At 50.7% G+C, this 16,474-nt stretch overlaps 2 protein-coding genes across 2 annotated transcripts; both read right to left on the bottom strand.

Annotated features, from left to right (window-relative positions):
• Positions 1–1,219: 1,219 nt before the first annotated feature.
• Positions 1,220–9,103, bottom strand: C22H1orf116 (chromosome 22 C1orf116 homolog). Its single transcript, XM_062013656.1, has 5 exons — positions 9,087–9,103; positions 8,721–8,797; positions 5,674–5,799; positions 4,156–4,333; positions 1,220–3,672 (listed from the first exon to the last, which is right to left on the bottom strand). Exons 3-5 carry the CDS (start codon positions 5,758–5,760, stop codon positions 2,465–2,467), a joined length of 1,473 nt encoding a protein of 490 aa, XP_061869640.1. The 5' UTR covers positions 5,761–5,799; positions 8,721–8,797; positions 9,087–9,103; the 3' UTR covers positions 1,220–2,464.
• Positions 9,104–12,725: 3,622 nt separating this feature from the next.
• Positions 12,726–16,451, bottom strand: YOD1 (YOD1 deubiquitinase). Its single transcript, XM_062013804.1, has 2 exons — positions 16,231–16,451; positions 12,726–15,831 (listed from the first exon to the last, which is right to left on the bottom strand). Exons 1-2 carry the CDS (start codon positions 16,436–16,438, stop codon positions 15,125–15,127), a joined length of 915 nt encoding a protein of 304 aa, XP_061869788.1. The 5' UTR covers positions 16,439–16,451; the 3' UTR covers positions 12,726–15,124.
• Positions 16,452–16,474: the final 23 nt, after the last annotated feature.

Here is a 16,474-nt window from a genome sequence, read left to right as displayed (position 1 = left end):
TCAAGGAAATTATGCCTAGAATTAAACAGTACAAAGTCTGCTTTCAGAGGTACCAGACACGAGCCTGGGAACTCAGATGGAGTTTGGCTGAACCTGGATGTAGATTTTATTTCTGTTCTTGTTTTTTTCCCATCCCTCCCCACCCCAGAACCCCAAATGCCATTCATAGGTGTTAGTAGGCAGGAGCAGCTTTTCCCTCCCCTCCCCTCTCTGTGAGATGAGCAGTCCTCTGCAGCCCCTCACACCAGCTGGGGCAGGGAAGCTGTGGCAGTCAGTAACCCACCTGGCCGCCCACCAGCTTTTTCCCCTTATAAAAGAGAGGTTCATCACCCAGTCTGCAAATTGGGGCTGTTCTGGCTGCTCCTATATAAGGTGACAGTGGAATCTAACAGGTGTTTTTCTGAGGAGTGGCTTGTGTCTGGAGACTGCTGCTGAGAGCTGTGGGCTGGAGCACAGGTAAATCTCTTCCTTTGAGTCTACATATTATGGGTTATATCTGAGCAGGAGAGCTTTGCTCCCTGTGGTCCTTGTTGCCTGGTGCAGAGAGAGTGCTCCAGTGGGCCAGGGCGGGGGAGCAATTATCTGGGTGACTGTAATGCAGGGCTGCTGTGGCTGATGCTGCTTCCCCTTGCAGAGGGAGGAGGTGGTGCTGCTGGTGTGAGGCTGAGGGCTCCAGCCTGGCGATGTGCAGCACCAGGAGGAAGGGCTTCCACCAGCACCCAGTTCCTCGGGCTGTAGACTTTCAAGTGCAAATGATTTGAGTTTCAAGGCAGAGAGAGCACACTACAAATGAAAGAGGAAAGGAAAATGCAAGATGAACTTGGAGTGAAGGGGTCAGCCTCTGAAGCCAGCTCTTGCATCTTTAATGGGGCATTTTCATGAATATGCTTCTCCTGTGATCAATTTTTATCCACTACTGATTCCAGTATTATGCTTTGCCATGTTCTGTCTTACTGAACATCACTTGCCAAAGCTCCCCCAATGGCTGTTTGGAGAGGAACTAGAAGCCTGGCTCTGGGTTTTGTCAGTGTGAGCCTGTTTAGTATTCACAACACTGTCTGGAAAAGCTGATTGTACTGCAAGGTCAGTGATGAAAATGATTGAATGCAACTCTGTCTTAATGCTGCAAGCAGTTAATTAACGTCAGTAAATTGTTTATTGCAATTGCCTCCACGGGTCAGCCTTTCTCTCTAAAGAAAGTCTACATTTGTTTTGAAGTTAAATTGCCTGTTAGCAACTAAGGCACTTGCTTTATTAGCAGAGACTCCTCTAGATGTCACACACTGAAAGCCAGGATTGCATGGAAGATTTTCTTTTTGGTGAAGGAAATAAAATGATCCTTTTAAGTTCAGCTCTTAATGCAGCACAACTAACACAGCTGCTGTGGGAGATGTTCAGGGACACGGGTTAGTGCTGGGCTTGGCACTGTGAAGTCAGTGGTTGGACTCAAGGATCCAAAAGCTTTTTCCAGCCAAAAGGATTCTATGTTGCTGTGTCCCCCCCAGACCCAGGAGATGGTGCAGGTTGGAAGGGATTGACAGGTGCAGCAGCAGGTCCTGTGTTACCTGACTCAGTCTGGCAGTGCCATGGAAGACTCCATCGTTTGCAGTGCTCAGCTGCTGTCTGGGTCACTCACAGTCCTCAACTCATGAGATACTGAAATTTAAGTCTTGTTATTTAGCTTTAACAGAGCTTTGCCTGCAGGATAAATCTGTCTTACACAGTCGTGTTCTGATGACATACACATTTATTACAGAAATAAGCCACTTTTATAACAAAAGTAGGCAGCATCAGCTGGGTCTGAAAGATGCAAGGAGAGTGAGAGGGAACAAAATGGCATTGTCTTAGATTTGCATCTCTCTGATTTTGGGCAGCACTTCTAGCTCTGCCACCACCACAGTCTGTCGCGTCTTAACTGTGGCTTTGTAATGAACATGGACATTTGTACGTCTTCTAAGTGCAATATCCAGGTTGTCAGGAGGCTGTATCCAGGTTGGAAAGCTCCTGTGTGGGGCAGCTGGGTGCTCAGACCTCAGAGGTTTTGATAAGTTTTAAAAAACCCTCATAAAATCCTGAAGGAGCAGCAGAGTCCTGCAGTTCTTCCCAGAGAGGCTTTACCAATGGGCAACCCCTTTTAAAAGAAACCAAACTCCCAATTCCATGGCTTCCCTGTTTCAGTGAATCCCCAAATGCATTAAAGACTTTGTAGAAGAAAATGCCCCGTCCACATGCTGAGTGATGCTTTATATAAATAGCTCATATACACTTGCTATGTACAGAATGTTATGTACACGTGGCATGGATTTGGTGTGAAGCTCCAACTCTCACGGTACCTCTGCCAAGGCGCCGGGGCAGGACATCACAGCAGAAGACCCTTTTGGCTGTGCTGCCCGAGGACAGGCAGCGAAGGCACCCGGGTCTGGGGTGAAAAGCCCCTTTTCCAGCAGCGCTGGCAGCCGCAGGGCTATTCCTTCAGCAGCCCGAGCTTCTTCAGTGCCTCTCTGCGGTTCTCGTCGGCCGTGCCCTTGGGGGAGATCTTCACACTGACGCTGGCGCGGGGCGGCCGGGGGAAGCTCTGCAGCGGGTGCGAGCGGCGCTTGCTGCTCTTCTCCTGCTCCGCCTGCCCGGGCTCCCTCAGCACAGCAAAGTCCTTCCCTGCCCCCAGCGACACGGGCCGCGGGCGGCTGCTCCTCAGGAAGCTGGGGGCGAGCCGCTCGATGAAGGACATCTTGCCCAGGGAGCTGCTGGTCTTGACGCTCTGCTCCTTGGTGCTGGCCATGGAGCTGCTCAGCCCCACGCCCGAGCGCTCCAGGGTGTTGGACTTGAAGGTCATCTGCCGGAGCCCCGGCACCGGCCTCGCCGCGGCCCCGCAGCCGGCCTCAGCCTCCCCGGGGACGGGGGGCAGCGTGGCCCTGGGCTGGGGGTGTGTGGCAGGCTGAAGGTGGGCGCTGGGCTCCTTCCTGTCCTGGGACAGCCCAAGCTTCTCCAATGCCTCCCGATGGGCTTTCTCCCTCTCCTTGGGGTCCAGGTGCCCCGAAGACGCCTTTTCAGCAGGAGGGTCAGTGGCAGAGCTGTGCTGAGAGCAGCCTGAGGATGGAATCGCTGCTTTTACCTTTTGGCTGGGCTCCGTGGTGAGTGGCATGGGGCTATTTTTGCTGGTCTTCAGGATAATGTTTGGTGGCAATTTTCGTGGTTTGGGGGCAGTTGGAGGCCCACGCTTAGCATCAGGGTCCTGAGGAGCCTCTTCCAACGTGGGTTTCTCTGTCTGGCTCCATGAAATCCAAGTCTTGGTCTCCTTGGCTGTTTCTCTCTTGGCATCTGAGCAATTGCTACGTGACCACTCGTGGCTCACCAGGTCATCCTGGAAGGGATCTGGAGGCTGGATAATCCAGGATCCTGGAGACTTCATGTGGCTTCTTGGGCTGGCTTGGTCAAGGTTGTCCTCTTTGGCCATCTCCTGTGAATATTTATCTACTGGCACCGGGTCCTCTGCTGTGCAGACAGTCATTTTGCTGTCAGAAGCTCCATTTGATACAGTCATGCTCCTCGGAAGACTGTAATAGCCAGGGCTTGGAACTGCTGCTGGAGATGACTTTGAGATGCTCTTCTCACTCTTCTGTTCAGCCCCATGCTGCTGACCTGTGCTTGAAGGGGGAGCCCCATTCTCCAAATCTAGACAAAGAGAGAGGTGAAGTCATGCACCATTCTGCACGTAGACACAGGACACCTTCCTGCCTGCAGAACATACTTCACACCTGCTCAGGCAGAGCAGCCACAGCACTTGCACCCAGAGGGTTTACCCCAACTCCAGCTAATACTCTGCCACTGCTCAGAAAGCCAGATACTTCAGATTTGACGAAGCAGGTGGTGAACAAGGAGCCTTTGTTAATCTGTGTAAGCATGAGCAAGGTGGCTCTGCCCTGCCTTTCTGCTGACCTTGCTCAATAGCTGCTGGCAGCTCCTGCACTTGAGAACCGGGGAAATTCAGTCAGTGCCCTACCAGTCTCGCTGCCTGCAGCCACCCCTCACCATGGTGTGATGGAAAGGAGACGGCTTTGGCTTACCATACACACAAATTGGGGCAATGCTCCTTCCCTGCCTGCCAAGGGACAGTCTCTTTGCAAACAAGGGCTGGAGCACAGGTTTCCAGCTCACCCTGGGGAATGGAGTCTCTCTGAGGCTGTGTCCTGGGCAGTTTGGAGGGTTCCACATAGTCGGTCTCATCAGTAGAGACTCCGCTGTCTGCTTCTGCATCCAGTGAGCCAATAGTTTCTTCTAAGAACATCAAACACTCTTTCTCTTCCACAGACAAGTAGTCATAACCATTATCACCCTGAAAAAAAAACACAGTACGAGCAGGAGACAGAGATGGATTATTATTCACAGCCCTGGCAGCTGGGACCTGTGACAGCTCCTGGCCAGGAGATGTGGCCAGTGGCTGTTCGGAAGCTGGTACTGACAGCTCTTGAAATGAGACAGCTTCTTCTCGAAAAGACCCAAAAGATACCTAGAGCCATTCTTACACTGCCCTCCCAGGAGCATCAGAAGAAAGGTTATTCTGAAAGCAGGAACTTGGTCTCTAGCTTTTAGTTCTTTAGCTTTCTTTGAGCTATGAGCAGATAGGTAGTGTGGGTACAGACACCTGCACTGATAGCAATGCTGCATCTTGGAAGCTTCCCTAAACATCATGGATGCTGAAGGCTGATCTGTGGAGGGTGGCCCCTCTTCTTGACCTTCCATTCACATCCCAGCAAGAGCCTGTTTATTTTTTGCTGTATCATGAGGTACAGTTGCTGTGGAAGTGCCAAATTACAATGTGATGCATGCAACAGACCATGAAAAAACCTGATGTGCAGGAAAGGATGGAGTGTGTGTTGGATCAACAAGCAGAGAGGAGAAATTGTCAGGTGGAGTTGTTTTGCAGAGACATCTCTCCAAATCTTTTACCATGCAATATTGCAACCAGTTTTTCCATCCCTAATAAATTTCAGAGGGTTTGGTTCTGGTTTGCAATACATCAAATGGAAAACCTGTTCGGGACAGAGCATTGCACTTAGACATATAAATTATGCTCTAAGTCAGACAGGATGTAATTAGTCCATCAATCTTGGAATCAGTGTTTGGAGACAAACAAGCTCTAATGGACAGATAGTGGAAAATTACACATCTACACCCATGGTCCAAACCCATCTCTGCCTTAACTAGGAAATTAATGTCTTGTCAGCCCAGAGGAGGATGGCTCGCTGTCTCTTCCAGGTGAAGTCACCCTTGTCGGAGCCAGTCTGACCCAGTTATCCAACTGGTCTAATCCCTCCCTGGGGAGCTCACTGGGCTGCTCCTGCCCAGGGCCTGCACTATCTGCTTCTGCATCCTTGGGCGACACAGGAGCTGCCAGGCTCTCGGCATCATTTCCTGGAGGAAGGAGAAGGTGCACGAGCGAAGGCTCCTGATCACTGCCACGCACGTGGCAGGACTGAAGGTCTGGGAGCATTTTGGGGCAGGAATTAATTTGGTCCTTGTCCTGCCCTTAGTGTGTCAGGGTCCTCAGGTGCTTCCAAAGCACTGATGGAGAGTGGTTGCGAGCAGAGATCTGACAAAAATTGTTCCTCAGCCACTGAGAGAGGCAGGTTGAGCCCCTGCAACACCTGGGGTGGGCACAGCCAGGTTACTTACACACTGTGAGTGGTTGGAGGCTGTGCTGACCATGCTGTCACAGCTGCCAGAGTTGCAGCCAGCCATCCCCAGCTCCTTCCTAGGCATGTCACAGGGTCCTGCACGGGGAGGGCGGGAATGTCCCGGCTGAAGTGAGAGAAAGGAGAGTCATTAAGCTGTGAGAAGCCTGGGGTGATGCAAGCACATTGGCTCAGCTGCAGGGAGGGCAGGTGGGCTGTGGAGCTGTTGGATGGCTCCATCTCAGGCTGCTCTCTCCAGGAAAAGGGGCAGCTGGGCTTTTTTAAAGCATCCTTGTAACTGAAGTTTTCTCCCAAAAGAGCAGGAAATGGAGTAACCTCTGCACTGCCTATCCACAGCCATCTCACTTTGGTGGTTATCTAATCGTCTTGGAAATGGGCCCTGGGGGAAGGAAGAGGCTGAAAGCTCAGTTTGGGAGCTCAGGCAGCAGTCATTTCCATCCCAGTGTGAGCCTCAGCCTAGCTCTGCCTGTGAGACCTCCTCCCACTCCAGTCAGCCCTGCAGCCCAAGCGCTCTCAGACTTCTGAACATGCTGCCCTGAAATGCTGATGCTTAGTCACAGCCTCGCTCTGCCACGAGCTTCCTCCTGGCCCAGAAGTTCCCCTGCCACCCTTCCTCGGGGCCGTGGAGGTGTTGAGGCTGCAGGGAGGTGCCCTGTGCCTTTGGGGCACGCCTGGGTGTGTGTGGCACACGCCTGGCACCCTGCACAGGAGCAGGGCAGTGCTGGGGGCTGTGTCGAGGCTCCAGCTGCCTGGGGGTGTTGGAAGCAGCACCCAACATCCCCCTGTGCCTGCAGCAATGCAGCCTGTGCCCCTAGCCCCAGTGGGATCCAGACAGGGTAGCTGACAAACAACCTGCTGTCAGGGTTCCCTGCGGCAACACCTCCCCAGGCAGGGTCCTGGGCTGGAGGGGACAGTTAGGCTGATCCTGTGTGGCTAAGAGCACTCTGCTGCCTGTGGGGAGAGGCTGAGCAGCCTGCAAAAGGCATAATTACTTATGGATTTGAAGCATTAACCTTCCAAAATTTACTGACACCATCAATTAGGTGTTTTCTTTGCCCATTCTTCAGGAGAGAACTGAGCTGTGGAGGCCGATGAGAGCAGCAAAACAAACACCCCCCCAACACACACGGACCCACGCAAGAGGATTTGCTCATCAGGAGACAGAGGAGCTCTTTGTGCTGTGACCTGGCCACGGGCACGCAGGAGCACACTGCTGCTTTTTTTCTTGTAGCAGGATCAGGGAGTTAGATCTGGTGATAAGTGAGCAGAACTGGCTGCTTGTTCAGAGTGTTAGACCCTGAAAGAATTCCTTTGTAATTGGAATTTACTGCAGAAATCAGATTTCAACATCCACACCCTGACAGACCCAATCATTTCTCACAGGAGGAGCTCCATATTTCAGTCTCGACTTTGCATTATTTACTGCTTAAGTTACATTTGAGCACAAGGTGGGTTTGGAACTGCAATACCCTTCATTCTTTGAATTTGGATAACTCTATAGGCAGAGCTTTTAGCTCAGGAAGCAGAGACACCATCGGAGCTTGGGGGTTTTCAGGCTTCTGCAGGCTGCAGGTTTTTACTGCTCACCCGAATATTTGCAAGGTGAAATATGAAGCTACATCTAAGCAGTGAGAGACTACTGCCTGCCTGGGATTGCTGCAATGCTTGTCACCACCTCCCATCCTGCCACAGAAAGCTGAGAGAGCGAAACACTCCTGAGGAAGTGAAACTCTTGCTGGAACTTGATGCCTGCAGCTGGAGTAGCGTCGGGGGCAGCGGCTGCCAGGCAGGGCAGCCCTGGGCAGGAGGGCAGCAGCATGGCCCACAGCTAATTAAAGGTCTCCACAGCTAATTATTCTGTGAGGATGCCCACCATCATCAGCCCATTGGAAGAAAGAGTTTCCTGCCATTCAAACAACGTTGGCAGAAACATGAAGCAGCTGCCAAGGCTTTGGCACCCGCCAAGCCCCTGCTTGCAGGGAGGCAAAGTTCAGCCCGGAGCTTGTCAGATGCTGGAGAGGATCTACACAGAAACAAGAAATGCATTTTCCTGCCTGCTAGTTCCCTGATGCGATTATGGCTCTAAAGCATCCGTCAAACCCAAATCAGTGCTGAAAAATCCCAGCTTTTACAGTTCAGGAGGATTTTACACTTCCTTCCTTCTGCTGAATTACAAGGCAGTTCAGCCACATGACTGAACAGTTCAATTAAAAGGCAAGGTACTTGAAAAGCTGCTTTTTAGGGCTGTATATTTTCCCCCACTAAAAATGCCTTCAGAAGCAGCTATTTTTTACTGAAACTAGAAGGCCAGTTTGCACAGCTTTTGTGACAGCTGCCATAACTGTCCTTCACAAGGCTTGCTGAGCCCTCAAACATCAAAGAGGTGCTGGGGAGCAATTAATGCTAATTGCTCTATATGAAGAGGCTACTTTCTTTTAAGCTCAGTACTAAGTACTCTATCCTGGCTCTCCAGCAATCTTAACCTTGGTATTTTTTCTGTCTAAGGCAGAGCAGCCGTGCCTCTTCTGCCTCACAGCTGCTGGCAAAGGGCTCCATCCTGGCCAGCGCAAAACACAAAGCAAAGCACCATTTGCAGGTACCATCCCAACTGCTGCCTCTCTGCAGCAGCACAGTGGGACAGATCCCATCGTGGGGTGAAAGGAGACAATGGCGGCAGGTCTGTAGTTCCTCCTCTCTAAACAACTAAATCAAGTGCACACAGCAGTTGCCTGAGCTGTTTGCTATCCTGGGTACAAGTTTTCCAGCAGATGCTGGTCTCCTCAACTTTCCTCCCACTAGCACTTTCAAACCACCTCGTCTGCCTTTGCTGGTGCCATTTCCCATGACAGCTCACCACAGTTCACTCCTCCAAAGCACAGCAGGTCCGTAACCCTGCAGGTACCCACAGCCCCCAGTCCCACCCGGGCAGAGGTGCTCAGCCCCTCCACAGCCCATTCAGCAGGAAAAGGGCAGAAAGCAAAGCACAGGAAGGAAGACAGATTATTAATTTTGTTTCTTTTTTTTTACCAGGATGTCTGTTGTTCCACGCTGCACAAATCCTTGTCCCGGCCGTGCCTGTCCCAGGACTTCTTTGCTTTTCTGGGCTAACCAAACAGAGCTGGGTTACACATTAACTCCCCTCCCCGGCAGAGATAAAGGCTCTGCGGGTGCTCGGCAGGAATGTGCTGTGGGACAGCCCCCAGCCCCTCACCTGCAGCCTGCACCAGGGCCACAGAAATCCATCCTGACACCCCCAGGAGCAGCTTCCCCACTGCGCTGGGCTGGGGGTCACAGCCCGAGTCGCCGGCGCAGGCAGAGCTGCAGCTGCAGCACCGGCACCCCGTGCCCGGGAGGCTGCGGGCAGCTCTGCTCCGTTCCACCCAGCTCACTCACTTCCCAGCTCGGGCTGCCGTCCTCTGATGTCCTCAACACCGAGTTTCGCCGGCGAGTCCTTAATCCGACATCCTGTTCTGCCGCATAGCTGCTCGCTGACAAGCGGCGGAGCCCAGCGCGCAGCCCGGACCCAAGCAAAGCGCCTTTGCACGTAGTAATTAACTCCCTTTCTGGGCGTTTGCACCCTGTGCTGCTGAACGCCTTACCCCACAACAGGTTTCTGCTCTTTAGGTGGTTTTGTACATGAGGTCCCTCAGCTCAGGATAGGACCCGGTTCCTTCTTGGCTCTAAAACACAGACTGTTGCTAGAACAGGTATTTACTTGCGTATCACCAAAGCTTTCCCAGCCATCAGCAGTTTGCTGCCTGCTGCTGTACACTGTGAGGTTCTTTAAAAGATGAATAAAAAGCCATTTTAGAGGGGAAGCTTCACCAATGAAGTTTTATGCACATGCTAGAGGAGAGGGTGCCTAGGTCACACAGCCAGGAGGGGCTGCAGAAGCAGCTGAAAGAACCGCAGCAGCTCCTTAAGATCCCAACTTTGGGCTCTTAGACCAAAATTACAGCTTTTCCTGCTGATACACACAGCTTAGGCCATTGTTCCCCAGTGTAGACCTGTATCTGCAGTGCAAGGTGTTTTCCCTGAGGAACTACAGACTGAGACCCTGCAGCACACTCCCGGAGCTGATCCAGCCCCAGACTCATTCAGCTTTTCATGCTTCAATGACTTTATTAATTGTTTTTTAGTAAAAGGTGCTGTTGCAAGGAGTGTTCCCTGCACACAGAACAGGGAAGTGGGTACATCGGTTATCTAAAGCCACGGCAGGGTGGAGAGAAAGCAGATGAGCCAGGAAGTGCAGAGCTTCTCACCAGGGCTGCTGAGCTTCAGCTGTGCACTGTTAGGAAAGGGAACATGTGCCTTAAAGAGCAAATCAAGAGGCCAGAGGCCCCCCGCAGCCCCAGCCCAGCCCTGCTGGCCCACACTGAACTGCAGCAGAGGTAAGAGATGTGAATAACTGCTGTCTGAGCACTGCAGGGGCTGGGAGTGTGATGCTTGGCACAGGAGTTCTGGATATGTTCACTGGTGTGGTGCTGAGTGGTGAAGGATCTCAACCAGGCTCAGAGTCATGCCGGTTTGGTTTTAGGGAGTTTAGTTTTGGCTTTAAGGGAGGGAGTAAATCAAACCCAGAGCTGTTTTCTTATTGTAGGTGGAAATGCAGCAACCACTCCAGGACAGGGTGTGTGTGTCCTGAGAGCACTGAGCTGGTAGCACAGGGACTTAAAGCTGTGCAATGAAATAGGCAGAGCTTACTACCCACAAGGCTCTGTGTAGGTCAGGAAAATGTCACAATCCATTAAGAGAAGTCTTGAGCTCCTCTGAATCAGATGCCTGGAAAGAACCTGTTTTTTTCCATGTTCCCCTTCCTCCAGTGAACACAAATAGCTACAATCCGAAATAAAGGGTGATATCACATACATGGCATGAAGCATATGCAAGCAGTCAAATGATGCAGAGAAAACTACACAAAGCTGTGAGAGGACTTTGGCATGCTAACAGACCCGTCCTGCCTCACCCTGTTCACAAACAAAAGATCACAAATGATTCAGTCCTGGCCCTGGAGGAAGCGCATCCAGACAGCGTCACTGATAAGATGCCTGTTCACGTAATGACATCTGTTTGACTCTGTGGGACTGTTGGACACTTTCCTTACACCAAATTGTATGTACAGTATGCATGCTGACAAATCAGTTATGAAAAATGCTAGGTAGTTAATGCCTAGTGTTACACAGCACTTTAGAGAGATAATATTTTAATCCAGCTGTGAACTGAGCAGGGAACCCTGATTATTATCCCTGTTTTACAGAAGAGGTAGAGAACAGAGGTGATCTGTTTCCACAGCTTGGGTAGCAATAGCTCAGTCAGAAATGAGTCATCTCTCAAGGTACCATGCAGTTCCCCAACACTTTCCCCAAGGCTTCAATTAAAAATAATAGATGACAACACAGCAATCTTGGACAATCTAACTTTTTAACTCCCCCACTGTATTCTTTTATTACAGAAAAGTCAGGTGCTCAGAGGAGTGAAAAAGCAATATTCATTCCAGCCAATATGAAGTGATTTTATTCTGCCCAGTCCTGAGCAGAGCAAAACCTGATGGCAGTTCTACAACCGGCCACAGATATTGACTTAAAATGCAGACAGAGGCTTAATTTGTATGGTAAAGAGCTGTAATTTTCAAAATACCAAGGTGAAAATTCCTTGCTCTTCTTATTAAGGAGTTTCCCTTGCAGGGAGAGGTTTGCAGGGCTTCCCCCGGGCGGGTGCATGGGGCAGGAGGCAGAGCGGCTCTGCGCTGCGGCAGCCCAATGCAGAGGCTGCAGCTCTGTGTGTCACTCTGATTCCTCCACAGCTCCATCCCTACCTGGATTTCTGTCTTTAAGGCAGTCAGCAGAGAAATTAATGCATTTTCTTCTTTTGTGCCTGTCCCCTCCTCCTGCTCCCTTGAGAAGGACAAATAAGTAACACTGCTTAGGTCAGGAATGTCCATGAAGACGAAGGCTGTGTTCCTGTGTGGGGCTCTGCTGCCCTGGGATGGATCACAGTTGTGGCACTGTCACATTCTTGATCAGGTCTGTAGAACAAGCACGATGAGCACAGCACTCTGCTCACAGGCTGTTCCAAGCGGCCTCTGCTGTGACTCTGCACCTGAAAAGGTGCCAATTTAAGGTACTGATTCTGTACTGTCTAACCAGAGGTTCCTTCACTTGGGCAGCTCCCCAGCAATTGCTCTTTTTACATAACTTTATCCAGAACTAAGGAATGAAGTTTGTTCTTCACCAGCTTCAGAATATTACTGATTTACCCAAGACAGTTCTTTCAGGCAGTTGCATCCATGACGTAGCTGCATGTGCTACTGAACCCTCCTCTTTCTGTCTGCTTAGTGATTCATATATTCAAATGTGTAAAAGCTCCTGGGGTAAAACTCCCCAGTTGTTCCTCTTGACTCTAATTACACAGAGGAAATATTTTACTATTTATTAAAAAAAAAGCCCCAGCAAGTTAGTTGCAAGTGAAGCAGCTTCATCCTGAACAGGTTGTGTGGCCGTGTCCCTCTCTTGCCATGACTGACAAGGAAAAAAAGGGAAGGAGATGGAGGGAAAGGAGATGCAAACTGCTCAAAGGCTGCATTGTGTAGATCTGAAGACCTAGAAAATGCACTGGGGAGCAACAGGGAACAGAGCACAAACCTAGAACTCAAGAACTGAGGCAGAGACTGCCCTGACCAGGCAACCTTCATCAGTGCAAAGGCGATTGTAGCAATGCAGGGCAATGTGTTACTCTGAGTGATCTGAACTGCAGTTCTGGGGGTAACAGAGACTTGTGGAAAGGCTGCTCTTGTTGCAGTGATGGGAACACACTTCCTGCCTTGGCCAAAGTCCTTCCCCAACATTTACAATATTTAAAAGGAGTGATACTTTACATGTTTCCACACCTTACATCTGAAATAACATCGATCTTTTCTGTTTGGGAGAGCTCAGAAGAATTTTCTGACTCCCAGGCTACTTGTTCTTTGAAGGTGTTTGTCAGCATGTAACATATCACGTTAGACCAAGATGAATTACAGCAGTTCCACTGACATCTTCTTTAACCAAAGAGGTTTTATTTTCTAGGCAACAAAAGAAAACATACAAGCAGTGATATTGACACATCTCCCTCCAACGGAACTGATTCTCTGTGAGCAGATTTCCAATGCAAACATGATATAGCAAAGCTAAACACTCTGGATTAAATAAAGCTAGTTTTAAAAATACTGCAACTGAGTAAAAATCCCTTTGACACACTTTCAGAAATCCACCCAGCATACAAAGCTAAAGCCTACGCGTTGCTCCCCAAAGTCAATGCAGTTGCAAACATGGCAGACAATAAATACGAGCCTTCCACTTCTGTTTCAAAGACACCCAAAGACAATCACCTTGTACCCCTCTCTGAGGTAGGTATTATGTCCATTGTACAGATGGCAAAGGGTGAGGATCAGCTCCTTGTCCAAGGCATCTCACCACTTCAGTGGGAAAGCTGAGAATACAACTGAGGATGGACAGTCTCTTGGTCTCATTCCTAGGCAATATTTTGTCTCAAGTAGTTATAACACAGTGTAATCTTCAAGTTCCTTTGAACTGTCAGGTATTTCCTTAGGTTTATAAGCATCAGCTTCTAGAGGGCCGGTTTTCATGACAGCTTGGTGGGGTTTTTTTCCTACTGATAGGCTAAAAGCAAGTGGGTTTAACACTGGGAGCTAAGTGGCTTTCTATAGGAAACTCCCAACAGTGCCAGTATGTATTTTAATACTGAATGAAAAAGAAAGCTGGTCCATAGTGTTCTTGGTGATTCTATTCTCCATACTTAATTATTCATGCCTCAATTCAGCAAAGCACTTAAGTAATTATTATGTTCCTTCTTCAAGAAGTTCTTCCTGTATTTCAACTGGGAGCCTCTGCTGAGGACTTCAGGGAAACGTGCTTTTTATAGGAAAGAAGTTTTTGCTGCCACAGCACTTCATCCAGGTGCCTGAGCAAATGGAAGCTTTTAAAACCAGATCTTAGGCTCCACTTGGAAAGCGGGTTTACTTCTGCCTCCGTCTGAAGATGCACGCTCTTGCTCTCCACGGGTGGAAGTGCCAGGAAGGTGACTCCAACCACAACAGCAGGCTAAGAATGTTTTCAAATTCAACCCACCAAGTAAGTGTTGCAGGCATTTCAAAGGAAAAACATCCCTTTCAGTAATATGCACCTTTACAGCACCTTTTAAAAGACCTCAAAAGCACTTACTGTTAAGCCCCACAACCCTGCTGTGAGGTAAGATACATTAAACCAACTTCAGCTTCCCCAGTTCTGAACAGCATGAGAAGTGGGGCAGCTTATTTCATTCTGACTAATTAAACTGCACCCTTCATTATCAGAATTCAAGTCTTGCTACTGAAGAGTCATCGGTGACAAATCAAACACCTTAAGGCAGAATGCAGATGAAGAAACTTCAAACCTCCCTTCTGGGTTAGCACTCTGTCCTTTTAAAAAGGGCAAAACTTCTTACGGGCAACGAGTGAGAACTTCACCTTAAAGTGCTAATTTACAGTATCTGGAGTCTTGTAGAGCTTAGTAATGCTGTGGCCAGGAGACTGGCTAGACTTGAGTAAAGCCTGCTTAAATGTATTTAACAGATGCAAATTAACTCCTGCATTTCATCGCCCTCTTGCCAGCATTCCAGATGCTGTTAGGAAGAAGAATCCAAAGTATTTCAAGAAACATGCCTATGTCCTGATGCAGTGTAAACACTGGGGGTTGATAGTTATTTTTCAAGCAACTAAAAACTACCTACAGAGGATTAATAAGATTATTCCACACTTAACCATCTACTCATTAATTTAAAGAAGGCTACCTTAAAGCTTAGAGGCCATTTCTTTCTCTAAAGGCATAACGTCACACAAACAATACTGTCTACTTCTGATGGTAACATAGCATAGGGTAGCTTTGGAGAGACTCTTTCCGTCAAAACCTGTACACCAAAGGAGCAGTTTCTTCTCCAAGAACTGCTGCTGTGTGCAAGAGTCTAATTCTCAGTACAAGTAATGCTGATAAGGTGGGTTTCCCAAACCCTTGGATTAATTTCTCCACCCCCAAAACATAATACAGAGAGATTAATGTAACAAACTAGAGGCAAGATTGTAGGCTAGTGTTGAACGAGCCTGGCTTTGTATGTCTGCTCAGAGGACAGACAGAAGGAGAAGATTACTTCAGGAATCACGTTTGAGCTGCCAGTGTGTACCACCTGCCAAAGTACTACAGATCAGCATGCGAGAAGACACCTACTTCAAATCCCTTGGAGAAGTCCCTACCCAGAGCAAACCTGTGTGCCCGTCGCGGTGTGACGCTGCTTCCCAAGCTTTGTGAACGGAATTCTACGATTACATACAGCTTATCTGGAAACCCAGCCTCGCGCTCTGGGCCGGTGAGGTAGTCGCTGCAACCCTCCTCATGCAGATATCACACCTCCCCAAAGTTGGTGTGTCCCGTCTCCTTGGCGTGCTCCCTGGCCTCCCCTTGTCCCGTCAGTCCCTTCTGGCACACCATGCACCTCAGCGTGAAGTGGTTCACGTCGGTGAACTGCCTCTTCCTCCTGGCTTCATCCGCCAGCTCCAGCGCCTGCGCCAGGACGATATCGTCAGTCGTGGAGAAGATGGTCTGGGGAGGAATGTCCGAGTCGGGGACCTTGCGCTCCAGCGGATCGTAGTGAATCCCATCGTAGATTAAAAGGACCCGCTTGGTGTAACCGGCGTCCTCCCCGAAACGGTCGATCCTGACTGTCTGAGTGTCCACCACGCAGATTTCACACTGGTAAAACTTGGACAGAATGGACACTTCGATGGCTCCTCCCCAAGTCTCTTCTCTCCTGATCCAGTCGCAATACTCCCTGTTTGTTTTCCCTAGAACTGCCTCACAGTAAGACTCGGGATCGCTCGCCACTATCTGGGCTATGAGGCTGCGCATCTCTGGAGCGCAGCCCGGGTCGTAAACGCCTCCCTCCACCACGTAGTACACGCTGGTGAAGAGACAGGAGTTATCCGCTGGCACGACCCTCCTGGCCAGCACAGGCACAGCCTCCCAAACCGAGCTGGACATGGTTCTTTTCGCAACTACAGGCGAGTCGGTCTTGGCTTTGGATGTGTCCTCCTCAACGATGAGGGTATCGCCTGGCAAACACAGAGGGAGGAAGAACTGAGCGGAACACGCGAACGGGAGTTAAAGGCCCTGCTGCTGCCGCCCATCAACACAAGCACAGGCTGCGTCGTTACCGAGGATCGCGCTCGCGTTCCCTGGCGGAAAGCAGCCCGTCGCGCCACGACTCACCGATCCGACGTGCTCCCGGTCCCCGTCCCCCGGCACAGCCGCCACGGGCGAGCAGAGTCACGGGCGAGCAGCCGGGAGCAGCGCAGGAACCGGCCCGACGGCTGCCGAGGGGCGTGCAGGGCCGCAGCCTCTTCTAATTAGCCTAATTGCATCCGGCGGGGCAGCGGAGGCCACACAACGCCGGTGCCCGCACCCGCCCCGTCCCCGCCCCGCGCAGGCCCCGGGCCCCGCTTGGCCCTCACCCGAGTGGATGCCGAGGTCGCCCAGCCGCCGCTCGCCATCGCTGAGGTCCAGGCTCCGCGGCGGGAAGCCGAGCAGGAGGCGCTGGGCCGGCACGGGCACGCCGGTGAGGGCGGCCAGCGCGGCCTGCATGTCGCGGAGCCGCGAGTGCGCGCTGAGCCCGGGCAGCGGGCGGCTGCCGCTCCGGGCCTTGCAGCGCAGCCGCAGCATCCTCGGCGCCGCCGCGGCCGCCGCTCCGACCGCCCG

The sequence above is a fragment of the Colius striatus genome, chromosome 22, assembly GCF_028858725.1.
Source record: "Colius striatus isolate bColStr4 chromosome 22, bColStr4.1.hap1, whole genome shotgun sequence".
NCBI lineage: Eukaryota > Metazoa > Chordata > Aves > Coliiformes > Coliidae > Colius > Colius striatus.
The sequence above is the reverse complement of the archived record's forward strand: the minus strand, read 5'-3'. Positions and strand labels throughout refer to the sequence as shown.